This window comes from Rattus rattus, chromosome 13 (assembly GCF_011064425.1).
Source record: "Rattus rattus isolate New Zealand chromosome 13, Rrattus_CSIRO_v1, whole genome shotgun sequence".
In the NCBI taxonomy this organism is placed as follows: Eukaryota; Metazoa; Chordata; class Mammalia; order Rodentia; family Muridae; genus Rattus; species Rattus rattus.
This window is the reverse complement of record NC_046166.1, coordinates 63,497,239-63,522,197: the sequence shown is the minus strand read 5'-3', so window position 1 is coordinate 63,522,197 and position 24,959 is coordinate 63,497,239. Positions and strand designations below refer to the sequence as shown.

The 24,959-nt window shown below is 41.2% G+C and overlaps 1 protein-coding gene across 1 annotated transcript in view; it reads left to right on the top strand.

Annotated features, from left to right (window-relative positions):
- Positions 1-24,959, top strand: part of Kat6a (lysine acetyltransferase 6A) — a 77,774-nt gene that overhangs the window by 41,049 nt on the left and 11,766 nt on the right. The window contains exons 5-13 of the mRNA XM_032919337.1: positions 3,560-3,675; positions 4,144-4,225; positions 6,518-6,653; positions 7,978-8,291; positions 10,572-10,690; positions 15,434-15,549; positions 19,759-19,900; positions 21,440-21,601; positions 22,535-22,628. Coding sequence (XP_032775228.1) covers positions 3,560-3,675; positions 4,144-4,225; positions 6,518-6,653; positions 7,978-8,291; positions 10,572-10,690; positions 15,434-15,549; positions 19,759-19,900; positions 21,440-21,601; positions 22,535-22,628 — 1,281 coding nt within the window. The remainder of the gene's footprint in view (positions 1-3,559; positions 3,676-4,143; positions 4,226-6,517; positions 6,654-7,977; positions 8,292-10,571; positions 10,691-15,433; positions 15,550-19,758; positions 19,901-21,439; positions 21,602-22,534; positions 22,629-24,959) is intronic.

Sequence of the window (24,959 nt, the reverse complement as noted above, 5' to 3'; positions counted from 1 at the left end):
CTAGTACTTAGTGTCAAGATTTTTTCACTTTTGGTAGTAGATAAATACATAAGAATATTTGATAGTAAAAGTGTAAAATCCAGTTTGACGTTCCTATTATAACTGTATAGAAATGTTAATTGAGATGTATAGACTTTGGGTTTGGTCAGTTTGAGGATGTATTTTTTTTTTTAATTTGCTAGGATTTTAATTTAAAAGTTTCTAAAAATAACAGCTTGTCTATTGCTACAGAAATAAATTAATCTAAGACCGTGCAGCTTATATTGATGACAGACATTTCAGTTTTACACTGTTTCTGTGCTTTGGGAATTCAGAAGTAGCTTATCTGGGCAGTTTGACTCGATATCTTGTGGGGACATACTTAAGATTTTAATTGGTGCTTCAGACACCCAAGGCTTCCATGATGGTTCTTCACCTGACTGGCAGATTAAAGTTGATGCCTGGTGACAAGAAACCTCAGGGTTTTGTCATGTGGATAAGGCTGTGTGGCTTTCCACACCATATGCTTATCAGTTCTCTAAGCATATATCTAAGTATATAAAAAACAAGAGTCTTGAATTAGAAGTCATATTGTCAACATTGTATTGGTTACACAGATCAACCGTACTCAGTATGAGAACAAATCTACATAGGGGAAGGGAGCTTGGAGACTGACTATCCTGGAGGGCAGGGGAAGACATCATGGACACCGCAGATATGTAAATTAACTTTCTCTAAACTATTTTAACACATGTATAACCTAAAATAAAAAGAGCAAGAATAGTTTGCGGAAAATAATTACATTAAATATGGGAAAGGTCCAAACTCCTTGTGAGTAAAAAGAAATAGTTTTACACTTCTAAGCATAAAAGTCTGTGGACAGGCAGCTTATGCAAGAACGACTAAAAAGAGCACCGCTGTAGAACAACAGGAAAGCACGCTAAACAGTAGGGAGACGGAAAATGCACGCTATGAGTGAAATACAAGGGAGTGTGTGCACTTTCTTAGTGGCTCTGGATGTGAGAGACGCCAGGGCTTTTAGAAGAGTTTGCCTGTACATTTCAACCAGTCAGACTGAAAATGTCTACTTTACCAGTCTTACTTTCAGGAGGTGTTTTTTTTCCTCTGATGCTCATTTAAAATAAGAAAACACTATAACCAGGATGTCTTCCTTAGGGTTTCTCTTGCTGGGATGAAGTGTTATGCACAAACAAGCTGGGGAGGGAAGGGTTCATCTTACTCAGCTTATACTCACATCACAGTCCATCAGAAGGGAAGTCAGGGCAGGAGCTCAGGCAGAGGCCGTGGAGGAGCACTGCTTATGGCTTGCTCAGCCTGCTTTCTTCTGGCACCTAGAAACCAACTGCCCAGCGGTGGCATCGCTCACATCAGTCATTAATCCAGACAGTGTAGTTCATACTTGCCTACTAACCAGTCTGATAGAGGCAGTTTCCCAGTTAGGAATCCCTGCTAACCAGTCTGATAGAGGCAGTTTCCCAGTTAGGGATCCCTGCTAACCAGTCTGATAGAGGCAGTTTCCCAGTTAGGAATCCCTGCTAACCAGTCTGATAGAGGCAGTTTCCCAGTTAGGGATCCCTAACCAGTCTGATAGAGGCAGTTTCCCAGCTAGGAATCCCTACTAACCAGTCTGATAGAGGCAGTTTCCCAGTTAGGGATCCCTGCTAACCAGTCTGATAGAGGCAGTTTCCCAGTTAGGGATCCCTGCTAACCAGTCTGATAGAGGCAGTTTCCCAGTTAGGAATCCCTGCTAACCAGTCTGATAGAGGCAGTTTCCCAGTTAGGAATCTCTGCTAACCAGTCTGATAGAGGCAGTTTCCCAGTTAGGAATCCCTGCTAACCAGTCTGATAGAGGCAGTTTCCCAGTTAGGGATCACTGCTAACCAGTCTGATAGAGGCAGTTTCCCAGTTAGGGATCCCTGCTAACCAGTCTGATAGAGGCAGTTTCCCAGTTAGGGATCCCTGCTAACCAGTCTGATAGAGGCAGTTTCCCAGTTAGGGATCCCTGCTAACCAGTCTGATAGAGGCAGTTTCCCAGTTAGGGATCCCTGCTAACCAGTCTGATAGAGGCAGTTTCCCAGTTAGGGATCCCTGCTAACCAGTCTGATAGAGGCAGTTTCCCAGTTAGGGATCCCTGCTAACCAGTCTGATAGAGGCAGTTTCCCAGTTAGGAATCTCTGCTAAGATACATCTAGGATTGTTTCAAGTTGAAAAAACTGACCAGTGGGTATTAACAATAGGGAAATGGTCATGGAGGTAATCTTTCTTTCATCACATCAGTAGCACAGAATCAGTCAGAAGAATAAGAATATGGAGGTTACTAGAGTTATTAAATAATGAAAACAAACAGACGGCATCATCTACGGCGGTGACTTTCAGCTAGTTTTGGGAGGATAGAACATGAAACTAGCTATAAGATGATGTTTGGGGGTCACTTTCTCTCCTGCTTGTCTTCAGTGTGCATGTTTTGATGATGAACTTCCTATCTCATAAAAGACACCTTTAAAAACTACCTTTAAAACCAAAGTGGGGGACAAGATTGAACTAGCTCTCCTCTCACAAAAGAAGAAAGATAACTAAAGGAGTTATCTTAAGAACAAGACTTAATTGAGTCTGAGAACTGGAGAATCCAAGTGATACTAACTTGTGGGGGAGGAGTCTCCCTTCCCTCCACCCCGTCCCTCCAGCTATTGTAAATTCGGATCCCAGCAGAAACACTGCTAAACCATGAGCATGTAATTACCTACATTTTGGTGTTTTTAGTCTATGTTTTAAAATTATGAAACTAAACTGTTCGTATTAAAAAATGAGATCACAACCAGTGAAAGGGGTCAGTGAGTAGGGGGACAATTACCAAACCAGGCAAGCCACGTATGATGCTTAAGACTCCAATGGCAGAAGGGGAGGACCAGCTCCTGCAAAGTGTCCTTAACTTCTGTGCGTGCATGTGTGTGCTCACACAGCGAATAAATAAATATTATAATAATATGATTTGGATTGGCAAGACGGCTCAGCAGGTAAAGATGGGAGCCTGGGGACTCCTCAGATCCTTGCAGAGGTGGAGGGGAATCAACTCTAAATTGTCCTCTAACTGCTACTTGCCCACTGTGACATACGTGTCTACACTGACAAACAATTTTTAATATTTTTGAACAAGACACAAGAGTGGGCATAAATGTGAATTACAATCCTTTAGAGCATTTGTAGTTGTGTATTCTAGGGTATTAAATACAAAATATGTGTAAATAGGTTTTGTGTGCTCGGCTTATCTGTGGCTGGGGCATGTTTGTGTTCATAGAAACACCAGCACGTGTACAGACAGTACTTCGGTGCAGCTCAGTACAAGCTTGGACATGATTTTTATACTTATAGTGTGGGCAGATATGTTAACTTGGTTTTAGGAAAGAGTGCCAAGTCTTGGTGGCACACTGTGTGGCAAGCTTCCGGGAGTATCTTGCTTTATCTGATAGAGTTAGCTTAATTACTTTTTTATACCGTTTATTTAGTATAATTAACAATAATTTTTGATTTTCATCACGGAGTATTTTTTGACTCTTACTAGGTCACCCATCCTGCTTAAAGTTCTCCCCAGAACTCACAGTGAGAGTGAGGGCCCTGCGGTGGCAGTGCATCGAGTGCAAAACGTGCAGCTCCTGTCGAGATCAAGGCAAAAACGCAGTGAGTGTCTTGGCTTCTCCCACGGCTGTGCCACTCAGTAGTCTTTTCCAGGCAGACATCAGTAATTGGATTATTGTTCACTGGGACGTAGACTGGGTAATTTATAAAGCAACTTGATCATATATTTGCAGATAAGAAACTATTCTCAAGAAAGTTCCCAATTCACTTGGCAGTACAGAGACATTGACTTATGAATTTTTTGTTAATTACGAGTTATCCTTTTCCATTTTTATTACAACAGACCAGGGTTAGCTCTTACCTGCCTATTATTGTACTAGAAAATATTGAACCTGTAGTTCTTCACCAAAGATTTCTGCTAATTTAGAACGCCTACTAAGTTAAAGTTTAATACTTTATTGTCTTTGAAGTTTCCCGGGTCTGATAAGTCCAAAAATTTTTCTGTCTCCTAAAGTTAAGCAGAAATATCTTTTCCTTCTCCTTCCTTTCTTTCTTCTTCTTTTTTTAAAGGATAACATGCTCTTTTGTGATTCATGTGACCGAGGTTTTCACATGGAGTGTTGTGACCCACCCCTCACACGGATGCCAAAAGGTGAGACGTTCCTTCTGAACTCAAACTGAGAAAGGGTGCTAGTGGAGCCGCATTTTATCTTCTGTTAAGATGAAAAGTAATTGGTTCTCATAGAAATTGATTTCTCATAGAAAGCCAGCTGACATCTTAAAGGTAGGCTGTACTTTTTGTTAAGGCTAGTTAACATGTTTGGATATGTTGTCAACTTGCAGTGTCTGTGAAGGATGAAATGGTTTATGCTGGAATGTTTGCTTGTCTCTAGCTAGACATGTATCATGAAATCTCTTTTAAAGGAGGAGATAAAACTGTATTAGGTTATTTTGGTTGTAGCACTACTTAGTACTTTTCAGGATCCTAGACTCAAACCTGATGTATTCAAAACTTAAAAGAAATTAAACAAATAATTTGTGACCAAATAAGTTTGCAAATCCTAAGGTAGGTGCCAGCTTAGTGCTGTCGGGTTCTGTGGACACCCGGTCCTTGAAAGGTGTCACTGGGGTGCTCCATGGAGCACTGTTATCTCGTTATACTTTGTATAAGAGAAAATGTCAAGCCATGTCTAGTGGCATGGACCTTTAATTCCCACTTCCGGGGATTCTGAGAGATGGTGATCCTAAATTAAAGGCTTCCTTGAACAACGTGAATTCCAGACCAGTCTACCTGACTTTTCATGACCCCATTTCACATTTGGAAAGAAAAAACATTGAGAGGAATAACTCCCGTGGGTTGTGGTGGCCGAGAGTGTTTCAGTTTAGTTGGAACACCTGTTTATCCATGTTCCGTCTCCATAGATGCTGTTTCAACTCTTGCTTTTGATTGTATGGTCCCTCAGTAACACGCCTGTGGGATAAGAGCTCTAGTGTGACACCTGTAGTGTAACACCTGTAGGGTGTTTGGTAATGTTTGCTTAGAGTAGAAGGGACGCAGCCATAGTTTACAGCTGCCTATATGTCTTCCTTTTGTTACCCTTATGACAGACATCCTGTTACCACCTCTTGAAACACCCTAAATAATACGGGTAACCCTCTTTTTCTCTCCTTTGATCTATTTGAAGTTGACACATGAGGCCGTCTTGAGAATCTTTCAAGACAAAGTTTCCAAATGAGTTTCTCCTGTACATTTAACTTCTATAAAAGTTATAATAGTAAGGCAGGAAGACTTCATTTTACTTACAGAAAGCTGGGACAACAGTGGTTCATAGCCTCCTTATCAGCCCCTATTGTTATCATTTCACAGAAGCCGTAAGACACTTAGAACTTAGGAAGCCAGTGTGCGTCTGACTGACCCAATCTGTAGGCCTCATTAGAGTACTCAGGAGCCATTTAGGGTCTCGCACTCAGCATCATTATGCAGCCATTGTCCTCAGCCTGTGGAGAGCACTAGTCTGTTACTTCACAGGAACCTTCCACTCTGAGCAGGTGGAGTTGTGTGCTGCTCGTTGTATCACAACAGATAGATAGTACTGAATGCCTCATTACTAGTAATGTTACTTTGATGATTTCATTGCATTGTAAAGAAACCTGACTGGTTTTCCCCTTTGCCTACTAACAAGCAACTGTCAATCTTTCTTGCCTGTGCAGCTCTTATGTGATAGCTGCCCAGTGGTGATGGTCTAGTTCACCATTCTTCCTAAAGTGACTAAGTATAATCCTGACATAAATAAATGACTGCTGTCACTTTCTTAACATTTAGTTATTAAACTTTTTAAATCAGTAGCAGCAGGTGACTGTTTTGTCCTGTGGGTGGTGGTTATTGCTTTAGTTGTTTGTCTACTAGAATACCTTGAAATTGACATCCCTCCATGAGTGACTTCTGGCATTGTGACATTATATGATCTTCAAAACTAATGTGTTCCCCCTTCCTTGTCCTGGAAGCAACCTTATTCTAGGAAAAAAAGGCCTTTTATTATAGCCTAATAATTAGATGCTAATATCTGGGACCTACTAGAATAGACTCACACCCCCCCTCCCATTTTGATACACAGTGTCTCTATTGTGTAGCTCTTGCTGTCCCAGAACTCACAGAGCTCTACCTACCTCTGCTAGAATAAAGGTGTGTGCCCCCACACCTGGCTACAGCAGATATTTTTGATGGAGAATCAGTGGTTCCTGTCCATTTGCCTTGAGGTGTGTGTGAATTTCTTTGAGCTGTCCATAGGTATGTGTCTGTGTTTTCAGTGGCTTTCTTCCTGCCCCAAGAGCAGTTCATTAGGTTTTTCACATAGTTCTTAAACTAACCTCGAGGGGTTGGGATCTGTGAGACCTTTGAGTATATTTGAGCTACACTTTTGTATAGAATTTTATTCTTTTACAGGCATGTGGATATGTCAGATATGCCGACCCAGGAAAAAAGGACGGAAACTGCTACAAAAGAAGGCAGCACAGATAAAACGGCGCTATGCTAATCCAATAGGACGTCCAAAAAACAGGTTAAAGAAACAAAGCACGGTGTAAGTTGTACTTATGGCAAGGTGAGGGGAGAAAAGGATAGGGTCTTCTCTATAGTGGAGGAGTCGCTTGTTTCTTTTAAGACAGAGGAGCCCAGTGTTGTAACTGGCACTTCTGTAGGACATGCTGATTTCGCCAGCTCTTAATGAAGTGCCCTGCAGGCCCTGCGCTAAGTGCCTTTTGTGTTGAGTCGTTCAGGTCTCCCTGCAACCTAGTGGGGTGTTGATGAAGTTGCTTTATTTTTCAAAAGTGGAAGTTAAGACATAGAGAAATTAATTTGCATACAGTTACACATTAAGTGCTGAGCTGGGGTTAAAACCTAAGTCTGGCACCCAACTCTGATGCTTAAGTCTCTGCTCGTGTGAAGCAGCAGCCTTGGTTGTTTATAGTAGACACGAGCAGATGACTGGGTAAGGTCTTACTGAGGTGACAAGTCTCAGTTTCATGTTTTCATCAGTCATCAAAGTCACACGTTGTAGACTGCGAAACAAGGCTATTGCTGGAGGTGGTGGCTATTGCTTCAGTAGCTTTCTGTCTATTAGGAAAACCTTTATAGTAGTCCATTTTTGTTCATATAAAATGTTTTAAATCTGTGAACCTCTTTTAGTATCAAATTATTTATGTATCTTTCCTACACTTAATACTATCGTGAAGGTGATATAACAGAAATATATGAGCATTAGCAACCTGACATTTTTAGAACCAACATTCTAATCTGTGTTTTTCATCTCATAAGAAGCTCTAATTTGCCTTTTAAAAATGATCTTTTGATTTCTGGTATCAGAAAGTAAACCTATCTTTGTTTTAAGAGTTGAAAGTGTAGCTCTTTGGTACAGTGATCACAGAATTAGAGGGCTTTATAATTCTGAAAGCTACGTGTTCACTGATCTAATTCATGTGCCAGAGAGATATTTTGTCCTATATGTATATTTGTAACAAATGGTGTGAACATGTGTTTGAAATTCTGCTTTAGGTTTCTTCCCACTAGGCTTCCCGGAATTAGATGGTTCTAAGATAATATTAGTTGATAATTTCCCTCCCTCCCTCCCTCCCTCCCTTCCTCCCTCCTCTCTTTTGTTCTGTTCTTTTATCCAGGTCTCAGTGTGCAGTTCTGGCTGGCCTGGAATCTGCTGTGTAGACCAGGCTTGCCTGAACTCACCTCAGAAATCCACCTGTCTCTGCTTTCTGAGTGCTAGAAGTCTAATATAAGTATATTTAAAAAATAAAGCTGTAGATTATTTTCTAAGTTTATATTTTATATTAAACACAAAGCTTATGATGATTTCTTTTTAATAGTTATATTTTTTCTCCTGTTTGATTCTTTAGATCAAAAGGTCCCTTTAGCAAAGTTCGAACTGGTCCTGGAAGGGGTCGGAAACGTAAAATCACTGTCTCCAGCCAGTCTGCGTCATCCTCAGAAGAAGGCTATTTAGAGCGGATAGATGGCTTGGACTTCTGCAGAGATAGCAGTGCCCCCTTGAAGTTCAACAAGAAAACCAAAGGGCTCATTGATGGCCTTACCAAATTCTTCACCCCTTCTCCTGACGGGCGGAAAGCCCGAGGGGAGGCGGTAGACTACTCTGAGCTCAGAATCAGGAAAAAGGGCAACAGAAAATCAAGTACTTCACATTGGCCCACAGGTAAAAGATTGAACCAAGCTTAGAAACAAACATTCCAAAGTGTATTATTATTTGCATTAACAATAGTCATTTAGAATAGTTTACATTTCATTGTAAAAATTATGGACAAGCCTGATGGCACAGACCTGTAATCGTAGCACTGGAGAGTCTGAGGCAGGAGGACCACATGTTCAAGACCAGCCTGGAATACGTAGCGAGACTCTGTGTCAAAACAAAAATGGTGTAGAGAATTTATTAAAGGTACATACTCATGTGGTACTGTGTCAGGAAGTAGAGCTGGGGTAAAGTTGCAAAATTGTGACACTTGAAGCACTGTGGGTTTTGCTTTATTTCTGCAAGGAAATTAGAAAGAGCAGGCATGGTTAAACTGCTGTTCACTGAGGTATACAGGAAAGACTAAAATATATGCAGGATGATGTGTCTGATTTTCTACTTTAGATCCTGGAAGTGTATTTGTAAGTTTTCACATATTAAACAGTGAGAGAAGGGGCTTCCTATAGAGCTCCAGCCTGACAGGCTGTTTAGACTGATTTCCAACCTCTCAGAAGAGGAACGACCTGTGGAAAGGGCTCAGTAGCATGGTAGATAACTCAGGTCACACACTTACGCCTTAAACAGTCTCTGTTGTGAGGCTTGAGTTAAGACAAAATCGTCAGGTCATGAAGTTGAAAGAGCTCTGAGAAAAATTTGGAAAATAAGAAGAAACTGGATCACGGGGACCAAAGGTCCGGGGTCTTACTACAAGAAAGGGTTGTTGTCATTGTTGTTGTTGTTGTCTTATTTTATTTATTTATTTTTATTTCATGAGAGTTGAATTTGTTGTTTAAAACCATGAAGTTATGAATATAGATTTCTAACATTTTTTAAATTACTCTTCTCTCACATAATATATCCCAACCGCAGCCCCCCCCCATAAAGTTTTGTTTTGTTTTTAAGTTTTAAGGTCTTACCTACTGCAAGAGAATTTAATTTTGGTTTTTCTTCTCAAATGTCCCATGAACAAGTGATTGTGTTATTTGCTTCTTCATTCCTGCATATGTGAATGGTTGGTTGGTCCAGGGGAGGAGTCCTCATCCCTCTCTGACCCTCTGTTCTGTAACTGACTGACTTGACTCTCATCAGAGTGCTGGTCAGTTACTGCTCGAATCAAGACTTCCCATGCTAGACTCTGGATGAACTTCAGTTGGAGCATGGTCATCCAGAATGATGCACAGTCCATTTATGTTAGACGTGCAGAAGGACTTCTAGAATTTTCATTGGAATGGAATCCATTGGAAATGGATTATTAAAAGAATCTCCTGGAAGCTTAGAGCTAGAAGTTGTTTTAGCAAATATGTAAAAAATATGTAGAGAACGAGCATGAAGCGTCAGTCATTGGTGGATCTTACTTCAGTAGGCTCTATGATTTTATTTATGCATTGTAAATACTAAGAACCAATTTGTGCATCATCTTGTACAGTGTCACGGAATGCAATCTCGGTCTGTGCCTGTATCCATCTGTGCTGTGCACTAGGGGCATTAAAACTACTCGGTTACGTTAGATTGTACTGTCTTTTCAGTTTGAGAATGTTGTCATCCTTGAGTTTTTGTCTTCTTTTTCTTCTTGTACTAAATGAATCACAGAGCCAGTATATGCAGTCAATTTGAAAAGAACTGTCACTGATTGGTCTTTTCAGCCATACTCAAAGAGGAGGTCACCAGAGTGTCATCTTCAAAGCAAAGGATAATGATCTGCATAATCCCCATACTCCCTTCACTAATTATTTTGCCCAGTTGAGGAAGAGCCATCATTTAGTGGATGATTATCATAATTTTTCATACTTACCCAGAGGATTATCATCTGTGGTCCTCAGGTTTGTGGAGTTTGTGCTTTAACAGGGCACCCAGAATGTGAAGGGAGTTAGTATTTCCTGGTATCAGTTAACGTAGCTCTTTTGAAGTCTGTGTGGTGATTGTTGATGCATTAAATTCATGCTAAAAGTGTCAATAGTCACACTTTCAAAATAACATTTCTGCTCTTTAGACCCTTGTTTTGTCTGTTGAAATTAATCTTTTAATGAATTTAAGTTTGGTTATGTCATTTTTAGGAAAATTTAAGACAATTTGGGTCTTTTTTTACTAGAAGGACAGATTGTTAATACTTGAGTAATGTTTCTGAGAGTCACTTTAATGCTGTCCTTTTCTTGGGTAGAACATAAGTCATGTTAAAGTCTCCATACTGAAATCTTTATTAAATTGAAGACAGTACAAATAACACGCGAGTCCTTTCTTTCTGTGTAGACAATCAGGACGGCTGGGAAAGCAAACAGGAAAGTGAGGAGCGGCTTTTTGGGAGCCAAGAAATCATGACGGAAAGAGATATGGAATTATTTCGTGATATCCAAGAACAAGCACTGCAGGTAAAATTGTATATTCAGGCTAAACAGTCAAGGGCCTGTAACGTAGAGCAAGCGGCCCTGAGTGCTGCTGGGTAGAACAAGAAATAGCTGTGCGTGCAGGATGTGCGCAGCTCGCCTCGTTCTGGGATTCCTTTCAGACTGCAGCTGCTGAGGTTTTGCCAAGAACAACATTGCTTTGGTTACCAATATTAAGGAAGCATACTATATTTTCTTCCTGCATTAAGTAAAGTTGGTTATTTTACTATTATTGTTTGTTATGTGTATGAGTACTTTGCCTGCATGTAAACCTGTGTACCATTTGCATTTCCTGGGACTGAGTTACAGATCATTGTGAGCTGCCGTGTAGGTGCTGCAAATCTAGCCCAGATCCTCTGCTGCCGAGCTAACTCTCCAGTTGTTCATGATCTTTTGTTGTGTGAGTAAAAACTCTTTAGGTTAAAAGATAGTACATCATGGTAATGAGCGAATGGCAGGAACATGGCTCCTGGTAATCCCTCCAAAGGTGTGCCCAGTGACCCAACTCCCTTCTTCAGAGCCACACACGTTAAGGGTTCTCTCGTTTCCCAGTAGTGCCATAAGCTGGCTTTGGGAGACATGAAGAGCCACACGGTAACAGTGCGGCTACACATTTGCATGCACAAACAGGTGGCGTTTTTGGCTCCTTTACATTATTACCTATACATTGGAGCCATTAGCACATTCAGAATGTACCCAGGATGTGACTGCTGCTTCCTGCTTCAGAGCTACCATCATTTGGTTTTCGGGTATTACCATAGTTTGCAGACTGCCTCTGGCCTTCACTCTTCCCTTGCAGCCTTGCCTCCGTCTCTAGCCTTGTTCTTTACACAGAGTAACTTATTTTGTAACCTAAGTTGGATTGTGCCACTTTTCTGCTCGGAATACCTCCAGTGTCTCTTAGCCCTACGTAGAATTTTTAACAAACCACATCTGTATCCATACCCTCAAGATGTAGGTGCTGTGGTGCACACTTCCCTCTCTGGCTGCTGTCCTTCCACCCTTGCCTAGGCTTCCCCAGCCCCAGACACCTTCTTTCCTCAGGCAACACCAAATACAGTCTTAGCGTAGCGCTTGTGTTCTCATGTCCACGCGTGCCTAGTTAACTCACTGTTTACTTTCTCTAGATCACAGCTTTCCAGAGGGGCCCTCCCAACTCAAACCACGGGTAAAACACTGTTAGCCGCCCACTCTGTCACTCACCACCCCCTCTCTGCTGTCTCTCCTCCATGCTGCTCCTCATCTCTCAAGTTGTATGTATGTATGTATGTATGTAGACAGGGTCTTACCATGTAGCCTTGGCTAGCCCAGAGCTTACTGTGTAGACCAGCTTAGTCTTGATTTCAAAGCCTGCCTCAGTCTTCTAAGTGTTGGGATAAAAGACTTGCACTAGCATCCAGTTTGAATTTATTCATGTCTAGGATTTAAGTGCCTTAGGAGTGACAGTTTGTCTTTATTTACTGCTATAAATGGAGGGGTTAGCCTGCAGTCAAGGCTTTATTTACTGGATAAAGTTTCTGCTGGGATGAGAATAAGTGTAGTAGGCATGTGAAGGAAAAGATGACTAGAGAGTTAAAGGGACTGCTGAGCTCCAAGACAACATACCCTAGTAATACGGCCAGTAGTGTGTGTGGTCTCCAGGGTATGAGGTGAAGCTCCACAAGAGAACAGTCCAGTAGTCTATGGTGCGTGTGTGTGCGTGCACCACAAAGGGATTTAGTATATTAGCTTACACAGTAGGGATTGGATGGATGAGCCGTGTCCGTGGGTCTAGTATTAAAGCTCTAGAAGATTTCTGCTGCCTCACAGGCAGCCTGCATTGGAAACGTGAAGAGGCTGCTGTCGGGAGGACCGCAGCACCGTCACCTCGACAAGCCTCAGTGTAGGAAGAAACAAAGGCAAGCACGGCTTTCCCTCTGGCTTCTTTATGTTACGACCACCTGTCAGGAGGTTTTGTGCAGTCTGAGTTTGGGGGTCTTCCTCTTCAGTTAAACTGGTCTGGAAATGTGCAGTAGGCATGTGTCTGATGATTGCAGATCCCGTCAGGTTGGTAATCAAGGCTGAGCTACCCCCAGCTCTTCACTGTTTGGTTTATGCAGCACATAGCACAGTAAGCAAACCTAAGGAGGGATTCTGAAGACGGTGGAGACCCAAGAGAAGGACACCCCACAGCAGTTTAGTAAGCGTCTGTCTTGCATGGAGGACACAAACAGCTAGATATTGTATGTTTAAGTCATTAACATGTGAAGTGGAAACGACAGAAATTCTGCTTTAAAGATCTTTCTCCAGGAGATCATTTTCTTTACAATGTATGAGCCTGGCTTTGTATTGAGCAGATAAAGATACAGACGCGGAGCTTTCAGTCTCTTCACACAGAACACAGAATACAAATCGGTCCTAGAGAGGAAGGAAGAATGCAATGGGAGATTATAATAGGGCTTCCTGGGCTGTATTGCATGGCTGTGTTCAGAAGCTAGTAGAAAAGGAAGATGTTTTCAAAGCAGTGCTCTACAAGTGTGAGAAGAGTCAGCAAGACTGAAGAAGAGTGACACGGACTGGCCTGGGAAACGTCAGGGTCAGAGAGAATAAAACTGAGGAACTGCTGACTAGGGGATGAATAGTGAAACTGGAGAAACAGGCCAGAAGTTGGGATTGGGTTTGTTTTTTATCATTAATCCGTTTGGGGAAGCCCTCAAATGAAATTACAAGATTTTACTCTGATTGAGGTTGGTTTTCCTCAGACTGGATGTCTACCCCCATTGCTTGCCTAGACAGCACACAGCCCTAGGGTGGTCCCACACAAGATCAGATGGTGGTGGTATACACCTGTAATGCCAGCACACAGGACGTGGGCAGAGCATCAGATGACTTTGTGTAATTCAGTAATGGATAGGGCAAGGTACGTGAGCGAGTGAGCGAGCGAGTGAGCGAGCGCATGTGTAGTTGCTTGCTTCCTCATGTAGAGTTGTTGACTTAACCTGTGAGTGGAAGATCCTTCCTCTGAAGGCTACACAGGGGAATTGAGGTGAGGAGGGGGTGGAGTATGTGTGCATGCGCGCATGTGCCAGAGCATTGCACAGCCAGCAGGTAAAGGTGTGTGGGCAGAGGGTCTGTCTGTCTGCCTCTTACCTGTGGGGATGTGTAAGCAGTTATACTGGAACTGGGTCTCCACATTCTCATCGGGCATCCGACTGGAGGAGCACTGGGGGGCCAATGGGAGGACTCTCCCATGGCAGGCTGCATCACAACAGGTGCACGTTTTAGCTTTTTACTTCCTATTTAATCCAGACTTCAGGAAGGTAGCTTTGAGTTCTGGTATTTGGTTAATCTATTTTCCTAAACGACGACTGTTGTTGTGAGGTGCAAAGGCAGATGAAAGGATCTTACTTTATAGATTAGAGTACTTACAACCTAGAATGCAGTTTAAAGATCAGCCTTTAAATCTTTTTACAAAATTGCATTTTAATCATTTTCAGTGTGTTTCTGTACTGTTTTTAATGGTCGGAGGAATCCTGGAACTCGCTGGTGATACAGCGAGTTTTATCCAGAAATAGTCGTCTTTTGTTTTAAGGTGTCTCAGGAAGAGCTTGGTCTCACTTGGCTGTATTCCAGTGTGAAATCTGAGATGAGCCCCTTGGCCTTTGAGGAAAGGGAATGATTAGGAAAGGGAAGGAGGGAATTGCCAATCAGAGGTGCTGAGAGGTTAATTTCTTATTAATGAGTTTCAACAAACCTTAGAATATGAGTCTTTATCTTTTTAGTTTTGTTGTATGTGTATGTATGGACTCGAAAGAAGGGACTTTTAATCTCTCAGTGGTTTTAAAAACATAATGTTGAAAGATAATTTTGATTTTTTTTAAATGAAGAATTATTAATACTTCTATCTGGGCGGCCTAAATTGTGGTTCTGTCATCTTTTTTAGGTGAGTTGGTATTTATGAAATGTCTGTGATGAACACATACATGTATATATGAATTTGTTGCTTGGTTGTATGCAGAGTAAATGAGATGGCCTTTGAATTAAGTGTGTTAAGCCCGACTTTTAGGAGCAGCCTGGATTTGAAGCTCTAGGGTAGAAAACGAGTCATCAAGGCTACAGACACCATTTTTTCTTGATAGTGCTCTTCAGATTATTACGGGAGTAAGAGGAACATCAAGATCATTTATAAATAGGAAAAGATTGGCCTGTGTAAAAAAAACAGTGTGATTTTGTTCCATCAAACTGCACAGCTCCTAATGACTAAAATCACACGTGGTACAAATTGAAGAAGACGTTTTGGTACTTGCTTTGTCCTCTTCCTTTTATGTTACTGCCAAGTCAGAAAACCTTTGTTTCCTGTGGTGCTTATATGGTCAGTACAGGGCATCTGTGTTATTGCTAGCCAGCAGGAGCATTCAACCCCTGCTCTTTAACTCAACAGTCTATTTCATAAAAGTCATTAAAGGAGTAAGCTTATTTGAGGGAAATGTCCAGTCTATAAACAGAGAACTCAGTAATAACAACTCTATAGGCTAAGAGGTTTGCTCGCACTGTGTGAGGCAGCTGTTTAAATGTACGGCTTACTTGAAGATTGGTTAGCTTGCACTTCTCATTGCTCTCTTACGGGTCCACAAGAACAACATTTAGATTCGGGGCATTAATGTTATTAATTAATGTTTTGTTACTTTTGTTGTTAGGTCAGTATTTTTTAGTTAGCTAACGTGTGTAATGTTTTTCTTGACTATATAGAAAGTCGGAGTAACTGGGCCCCCTGATCCACAAGTCCGCTGTCCCTCCGTCATTGAGTTTGGGAAGTATGAAATCCACACCTGGTATTCCTCTCCATATCCTCAAGAATACTCAAGGTATGTTTGGATCCTGTCAGACTGTAGAGTAGAAGGTTTCATCTAGCTCATCTTTGCAGGAAGAAGCTTTCAAGTGCCCATGTGAGCAGTGTGCTTTAATAGCTGCTTCTCTAGCTATCTTTAGGTGTCCTTGTCTGATACTCATCCAAAGCAATTTTAAAACTATAGACCAGGGGTTGGGGATTTAGCTCAGAAAAGGCCCTGGGTTCAGTCCCCAGCTCCGGAAAAAAAAAAAAAAACAAAAAACAAAACCAAAAAAAAAACCTTGGCAAAACTATAGACCATATTATATTGACTGACTAATGCTCTGTGGTATTATCTTTAAGGGAGTATCATGAGTAAAAATACTTCGGTTGAATTTATTAAGAAATGATTAAATTATATTCAGGTATGATCCATTTGTGTGTGTGTGTGTCTGTGTGTATTTGTGTGTGTTACGTGTGCATGTAAAAGGAAGGCAGGAAATTCAGCAATTTTACAGTTCCCTGATACTTGGTAATTTATTACTTTGGAGTTTTGAATAGCTATGATCTTGTATGGTCAGAAAGAAATAAATGTTACTATTTTTAAGTTTTTTATTAATATTTGTATGTGCATATGTATGCCACGCCACATCTGTAGGAGTCAGTGGACAAACCATGGGAATCAGTTTTCTCCTTCCCCCATGTGGGCCCTAGCCATTAAACTCAAGATTATTTTACCTGCTAATAAGCCATCTCTTTGGTTCCTGTTACCACCACTTTAAAGCAAGTTCTTATCATACGTATTAATCTGTCAGCTGTCCAGTGATTGTAGTGCAGATAAATTGAAACCACATGCACCATGACTCTTCTACAAAAGGGAGGAGTGGCTGGAGAGAGCCAGCTTTTGTACTTGCAAAAGGTCAGATGAGAATGTAGTTAGGGGCTTTTGTCTTAGAAGACACTGAAAGTATGCATGAATTTTTTGCCATGTATTCTGATAAAATTGTTGCTAGAACTGTTTGCGAGGGCACTGGTTCAATGAAGAAGTAAATATTACCAGCAGAAAATACTCCCGAAAATAAAATAAAAGTTAGAAAGAGACAGTGAAGGAACTGTATAGTCAGTTACCTTCCTAGGGCAAATTTCAGACATTTCTGATACATTCCTTACTCATTGTAATTTCTTTGGTTCTCCATTAGAATTATCCAGTTTAATAGTCTCCAGCAGTTTAATGGGTGCTGTTTTCTGTACTAGTTTTTATTCTTGCAGTTACATTTTTAAAAACTAAATATATCTACTCAATTGAGTTCTGTGGATTTACTTCTGAGTTCTTTTTAATTTGAGTAAAACGCCTAGAGATCTTAGGCTTTTAAAAAATAAGTGTTTGTGGTATATGTGCCTTTGTGTGTGCATGGGTGCACATGTATGTAGAGACCCAAGGTTGATGTAGGGAATCTACTGTATGATGAATTCACCTCACCCTTTTGAGACAGGACTTCTCAGTCAAACACAGCTCACTTACCCAGCTAGCTTCACCAGCCATCTTGCTCATGGATCCCCTGTTGCTAGCTGAAGTAACAGGTGGACTACTGGTCCCACCAGATAGCTCTGTAGGTTCTGGACCTGAGCTTCCATCCTGGTCTTGCATGACAAGCACTCTCACTTCCCAGCCCTGTCTAGAAATCATATCTTCTTCACATAATAAACCTCCATTCTTAATAAAGTTGGTGGTCTCTTCTTACTGTGTTTTTACTAGATTGCTTCTAGATTAATTTCTTGCTAAACACCTTTAAAACAAATTCCAAGTCTCATAGCATACAAAAACTTTGTACAATCCTGAAAGAAAAGGTTTAGCGGGGGTCATAGGATTGGCTTTAAGGTGTGCTGCATAAAACCTAAGTATTTATCTATGCCCAGTGTATTAAGTAATCTTTCCCTGGTTCACACAAACAGATGAACCAAAGTAAAGCAACACCAGGGAAGCTATACTATAGAACATGGATGGGGCCAGTAAAGAAATCAACATCATGGGCGGCCCCCACTCAGAGCACTCAGAGATTAGCTTCAGAGCACCCTCTTTGCTGTGAGGTCATTTCCAGCTCTCAGTGAGGCTGATTCCCATGTAATAAAGTAGCTCAAGAAATTCTTTCCTTTAATTCTCTTCCTGTCTTGGTTTGGAACAGACTGAGAGTACTGCTAGAACCAGATGTTCATGATGTCAGTTATTGAAGAAGAAACCAAACAGTTTTTAATGCCTTAGCTGTTCAGTGATGAGGTAAAACGGAAGAAAGGAAAGTAAAAATTACTACTGTAAACTATAGCATGAGTAGCTGTCACCCGTGGCGCTTTACAGCTGACTAAGTGTCTCTGGACTAACGCTGAGATTTTCTACCTCCATTTGCAGACCTGTCCATCAAGTATGTTAAGGATAGTTTAGCTTGTAGGCGCCTGAAGTAGGATGCGGGCTCACTTCCTGTCTGGAGCGAACAGCCATATTACACACTACAGTAGCATCTGTAACTTGGCTTATGCTTCATTTACGAGATACCTGATAGGACAGATATGTCTCTGGCCTTTCTTTTCACCTTTTACTTTACAAACAAAGTTGCTAAGTTGTGACGTTCCTGCTCGGCCTCTTTAGATAAATTTAAGAGGGTTCGGAGAGTGTGTGTGCATGCGTGTCTGTGCATGTGAGCGTGTGTGCCCATGTACCCTTGTATACCTTTGTGCTCTATGGCACAAGTGTGGAGACCAAGAAACAACTTTTTGATCTTGTCTTCTACCTTGTTCTGCTGCTGGCTCTGTATTTCAGGTTAGCTGACCCAGAAGTTTCTGGGCAGTTCTTCTGTCTTGCCATAGGAATACTGGGATGACTGATTGCAAACAAACTACTACATCCCGATTTTTTAATTCGTTCTTTGTTTTGGTTTGGTTTTCTGTCCTTTTTGCAATTTTTTTTTTAAGTCTTTGTTTTTGGTGGGTTTGTTTGATGAAACAGGGTCTTGCTATGTAAACTTGGCTGGCCTGGAACTCAGAGATCTATCTGCCTCTGCCTCCCAAGTGCTAGATGTAAAGGTGTGCGCCACCACACCTAGCTTTTGTACTTTTATTTTTATTTTTAAAGATAGGAACCTAACCCAGGGTGACTTGTTACTTGTAGGTGCTTACCACTGAGCTAACTATCCAGTATCATTCTCCACAGCACCAAGATTGTCTCAAGTCATCCAGACTGTACAGCTGTCTCACTAGCCCAGCATGATAATTTTGTATTTTAGCCCTTGCTGGCCTTGAACTCATAGAGATCTGCCTACTATATCTCTGTAGCGCTTGGATTAAACAAACACCACCATGCCCTACCCACAATAAACTTTTGACTAACAGGGTTTCTTCATGCAGTGTTATTTGTTTTTGTTGTTGTTTAAACCAGGGAAGGATGGAAACAGAACTTTAGGGCATAAAGGATGTGGTATACAGTATAGCCTAACATAAAGGATGTGGTATACAGTATAGCCTAACATAAAGGATGTGGTATACAGTATAGCTTAACATAAAGGGTGATATACAGGATAGCCTAACTTCCCCAAACATACTCAGTGTTACAATTTCACACTTAAAAGCAATCACAAAGTATGACTTTCCAATGTACACTTCATGTCCATTTTGCCTAGCATTACATAACATGTATAGGTCTCTGCCACAGAGTCTGACACCTGGTAAGTATTCAAGAGCTATTTCCTGAAATCAAGACATGGATGAGGAAATAAGGAAGAAATTATGAATCTATAGCTTTATTCTGTTATAGGAGATTCTCCAGGGGGTGATACTGTGAGATTTTTCAGGTCTGTTGAAAACCACTGAGCCAGTAGCTTGGCTTCTCACTAATGTCCTGCTGCTGCTGTTCAGTTGGTGGGTGCTACCTAGAGTTTGTCCCCTGCCTACTTCCGTAGGAAAAAAATGCTACACTCGTACCACTTTTTTAAAGTTAATTATTTTTAATTTAGGGGTGGCACACATAGAAGTCAGAGGACAACTTGTGGGAGTCATTTCTCCCCATTTACCATGTCTGTCTGGGGAGTCAAGCTCAAGTGGTCAAGCTTAGCAGCAGCTGCCTCTAACCACTGAACTATCTTCCCAGCCCTTGTTCTTCCTATTCTTTAACCTGGGTGGGAATAAGACACAGAAAAGTTAAGAGTCGTGAGAATTTGAAGATTGAAATATAAAGCCCTATTTTAATTATCATTTGCAGGCTGCCTAAATTGTATCTTTGTGAGTTCTGTCTAAAATATATGAAAAGTAGAACTATTCTCCAGCAGCACATGAAGAAATGTGGTTGGTTCCATCCTCCCGCCAATGAGATTTACCGAAAGAATAATATTTCTGTCTTTGAGGTAAGGTAGCTGTCCAGTGCCTGTCTTCCTGACCATTTCAAACCCAGTGCTCTCTGTGCTACATCTGTTGTTCACTCACTACCAAGTCAGAGAACTCATGGCTATGAGAAGCAGAGTTAGGGCAGTCCAGATGGGACCGAGCCCAGAAGCCTGAGCTTACAGTAAATACTCGGATTTCATTGACTCAAAACGTCAGTCCTAATGTATCTAACTGTTTTATATCACAAGGGAAAGATACTGCTAATTAAACATTTTAAGATCCCACTTGACAAAATGCCAGTCAGTTTTTACATCATACAAGGATGTGATAAAAATAGATCTTAGAATCTGGGAGATACAGCCTTTAGAAAGGATTTGTAAACCAGGGATATTGGCTTGTGCCCGATAATCTCAGAAGGCCAAGGCAGGAAGATTGCCATGAAGTTGAGGCCAGCCTGGGCTACACAGTGAGTTCCAGGCCAACCTGAGTTACAATCTCAGGGGAAACCAAAACCAAAACCACAGTGATAAAGTGTTTGTATTATTCATAGAGTACATTACAGACGTGTGTTTACTGAGTCACAATAGGATGATACAGTGATGACATGTGTTACATGAGTGTGATTCCGTGTTCTCATTAACAGTTGTCTTTAACTTCTTGATCCACATTGAGTACATGTATGTTGGGTCCTGTTATTTAATGTAGTGATAGGATTTCAGATGATCTGGGTCTCCTCAGTCTCCTTTCCTGGATGACAGTTTAATTCATCAATGGAAGGGAACACTTCACTTGGGAGTCGGACGTGTCAGGTGAATTATATCTAGTTTTGGTTAAGAGTGCCCAGCAGCACAGTGCTCCTTGACCTTTCCATGTGTTAGTAGATATGTGTTCTATAAGAAGCCGTATTGAGGTGGATCATCTAGGAGTGCAGTTTTGTGTGGCTGTGTCTTGGGATAACTCTTATGGAGACCCAAAAGCCTTTTCACAAAAGAGCAAACTTCAGCCTAAGACGAAGGGATGTCAGGATGGACAGATGACAGTGCTCCTGATCTTGGCCACCTTGAGTCTCCCTTGCCAGGTGCTTACCTAAGACACTGCCCTGCACTCCTGAGTGGCACTCATTAACACTCTGTAATTCTGCCTGTGGCTGTGCCTAATCATGGTATGCAGGCTGCTTCTGGGATATCAGTCTTAACATATTTTACCTAGTAAGTAAATTTCAGAAGAGCTTACACTTAGATCTTTTGTTAAATGAAATACTTTTTACAACGAAGCTTGTCAACTGCAGTATCCTGGAAATTAGTTCTTTTAGGAAACCAAAATAGCCATTTCAGATCTAGGTTCTCACCTGCCTCTATCTGTTCAGGCCCGATGAAGCTTAGAGTCTTATACAATGCATTCCGTCACCTTAGAACAGCAAGCACATCAGACTGTCATCTCAAAGGGTAGTCTCCAGGCTAGATTAACGTACCTAGTGATGTGTATAGTTGATGTGTGACTCTAGAACCAAAGAACATTTTCCTGACCACCGTTTGGTCTTGTTTGTTTTCTTCCTTCAGGTTGATGGGAATGTGAGTACCATTTATTGTCAAAATCTGTGTCTCTTGGCAAAGTTGTTTCTTGACCACAAAACACTCTATTATGACGTGGAGCCATTTCTCTTCTATGTTTTAACACAGAATGATGTCAAGGGCTGCCACCTTGTTGGCTACTTTTCTAAAGTAAGTGTGTCAGTTTAAAGTTGCTTGAATTCTTGTAGAAGTCTGGGACAGTCTACTAGTTCTCAGGAGGGGATACAACATGTAAACCCTTGTAGATACCTTTTGGCCTTTTCAGAAAGGAAATAGAAGCAACATTCAGACACTTAGCAACCGTTAGAAGATGCCTAGTAACATTCAGCAGACTATCCTCCTAGGAGGAAGAACTGTGGTAATACCCAAGAGGAAAAGCTTTAGAACAACCTCTAGTCCCGTGATGATCGCAGGGAGAGCTTGTGAGATAAACACTGCCGTTGCCTCCCGAGTTCTTTATCAACAGAAACCCTCTCTAACTGGAGTTTTAGGCACAGAAGTGTAGTTTCCAGACAGAATGTATGAAAGTGGTACTTAGAGCAAGTCCGTGGTAAAAGTTTTTAAGTTTACAAAACAGATTGCTGGGAAGACTTAAGCTTTGGAAGAGGTCTTTAGATGACTTTCCTAGTTAAATAGGATTGAAAACGTATCAGCTACTTTATGAAGATGTTTTTGTGCCCACATTTGGGATATTTTGTGTAGAGTCAGGTAATAAAGATCCATGGTCCCTTGCTCTGGAGCAGTGCAGGAGCTGGCTAGAATGCTGTACCGGCACAGGGCTGCCAACCACCGAGAGCTCAGGCTCCTTTGCTGACCTTGGGCAGCAGCCCTTGGTTTTTAGCAGAGGTAGTTAGACGGAATTGTTGTGTTTGTGTTATTATCCTCCTGGGGTGGTTGCTGTGCATCTGTGGTAGTGATGAGCATTGTCCTGCCTTCCCAAGTGGCCTTCTCTTTATGTGCATTGCTCTTCCCAAAGGACCATGACTGCTTTTGGCTGATAGTGTTTGTTTATTAATGACTAGCACTGCTATTTGGCTTAACCAGTCTGTTGTTCTAAAACTTGGCTTCTGTGTTCTCCACTAGGAAAAGCACTGCCAACAGAAATACAATGTCTCCTGTATAATGATTCTTCCCCAATACCAACGTAAGGGCTACGGCAGGTTTCTCATCGATTTCAGTAAGGATTGGATTAACATATTTTCTCATTATATCCTCGGGTGGAATTTTTAGATGTGTATATTTAAAGATTTGTAGATTTCTTGTATTTCTTTGTATCCTGCCCATCCCCCTTTTAAATTTATTATGTCCCACAGTATGCATGTGGAACTGCATACTGCACAGTGAACTCAGGTCATCAGCTTGGCAGCAAACATCTTTACCCACTGAGCTCTCTCTCCAAATCTTCATACTGTTGTGTAAGCTTCTTACACTTATAGCCATGGTCCTTTTTCTTTTGATTTAGCACAAAATATCTTTTAATAACTAATATCAAATATAGTTTGATGGGGGCAGCAGGATGTTTCAGTGGGCCAAGGAACTTGCTACCAAGCCAGATGACTTGAGCTTGATCCCTGTAGCTCACATGGTGGGAGAAGAGAACCACCCCCTCTATAAGTTGTCTTCTGACCTCCACATGCATGCTATGTGCGTGTGTGCACACGTGCATGCGCACACACACGCACATGTACACACACACACACACACACACATTATGATAGTGTCTTTAATGTGCACTGCTGATTTCCAGTAGAACTTACTTAGTTATGTGCAGTGACACTGAGTACTCGCACATTGGGAATGCTGGGTAGCTACTTAGTGGTGTCCATAGAGAAGAACACCCTGTTTGCATTGTCCCATTATCTGAGTTCTACCTAATTTTAAAAAAATATAACACAGCTTTACAATGTCCTAGGAAATAGATATTACAGGAAATGACTTCATCCGAGTTAGAAAGTGAATGCTAACAGTTCTAGAAGGGAAATGCTGAAACATGCATCCTATTCCACAGTGATTGTCTTAGTTTTGGTTTTACTGCTGTGAAGAGACATCATAACCAAGGCAACTCTTATAAAAACATTTAATTGGGGCTGGAGGTTCAGTCCATTATCATCGAGTTAGGTAGCAGCATCCAGGCAGGCATGGCTTAGGAGGAACTGAGAGTTCTACATCTTCATCTGAATGCTGCTAGCAGATACTGGCTAGGGTCTCCATCTTTGAAGGATTTTGTCTTTGAAAGGAATATTGATGATAGTACTTTGATTGGTTGTGTAAAAAAATATTGTTGTTATTATTAAGATTCTGATACATTTGTAACTTGGGTTTCTCTAGTTTGTTATCAAAGCCCACACCCACAGTGACACACCTACTCTGACAGGACCACACCCTCTAAAAGTGCCACTTCTTGGGCCTAGCATATACAAACCATCACAGTGATAGTCTGAAGAAACATTGAAAAGACCCATGCAGAAATAATGGATCACACTAGAGATGCTTTCTTTCTTTCTTTCTTTCTTTCTTTCTTTCTTTCTTTCTTTCTTTCTTTCTTTCTTTTATTTATTTATTTTTTTTTTTTATTTCTACTATGAATCCCAGGCGGCTTGGAACTCACAAAGAAATGCCTGCCTCTGGCTCCTTAATACTGGAGTTAAAGGCATGTGCTACTATGTCTGGCCAAATATAAGAGTTTTGATTCTAGTCCCGAGAAACTTAATTCTCATCTGAGCCATTTGCGTTTCTTTAACTTGCTTCTGACCATGTTGAGTGACTTGTGTATATGGGGCTGGTCATAGGTATTACAGACCTCTAATCACAACACCTAGGCGGATCGGATCCCCCAGGGGCTACACCTAGCTGCAGAAGAAAGACCTTACCTCACAAAAGTGAACAAAGTTAAGGAAATATTATATTAGTGTTAATATTTTTGAGGCATGTATGGTAACTGTATCTTAACCTTTTCTAGTATAGTGTATTTTTCCAGATTAGTATTCTTAGACTGATTTTAAATATTCCTGAATGATAAAAGCTATTTCTTTTCTACTGTTTGTATTTTCTATGATTTTTCTCAAAAACTTTTGTCCCTTCTCTTTATTTCCAGTTCTTGAAACTTTGCACTAAACTAGAGGAGAATACCATAGCATGGTCCTCATGGCACACTCTCGCTTCCCAAGATAGGGGGCAGCGAGAAGTAAGCTCCAGCCCCTCCCAGGAGGAGCCACAATCTTCTCTGTTACTTATCCTCCCTCCTCCACTTCCTTTTTCTGTTTGCCTTCAAAAAAAGAAAGAGCAGGTGACCCAGAGATATCCACCAAACATGGCCTAAAAGGTTATAGAAAGACTAAGCGCAAACCCTCATAGCAAGGCTGGAGGCGGCAGGAGCCACAGTCCATAATCCTAGTAGGATTCTACATGGCCAAGGCACACTTGGGTAACAGATAGGCATCGCCCTCTAGTGGTAAAAATAAAAGGATTTTTTTTTCTCAGTCCCCTCTGGAAATTAAAAAAAAATATA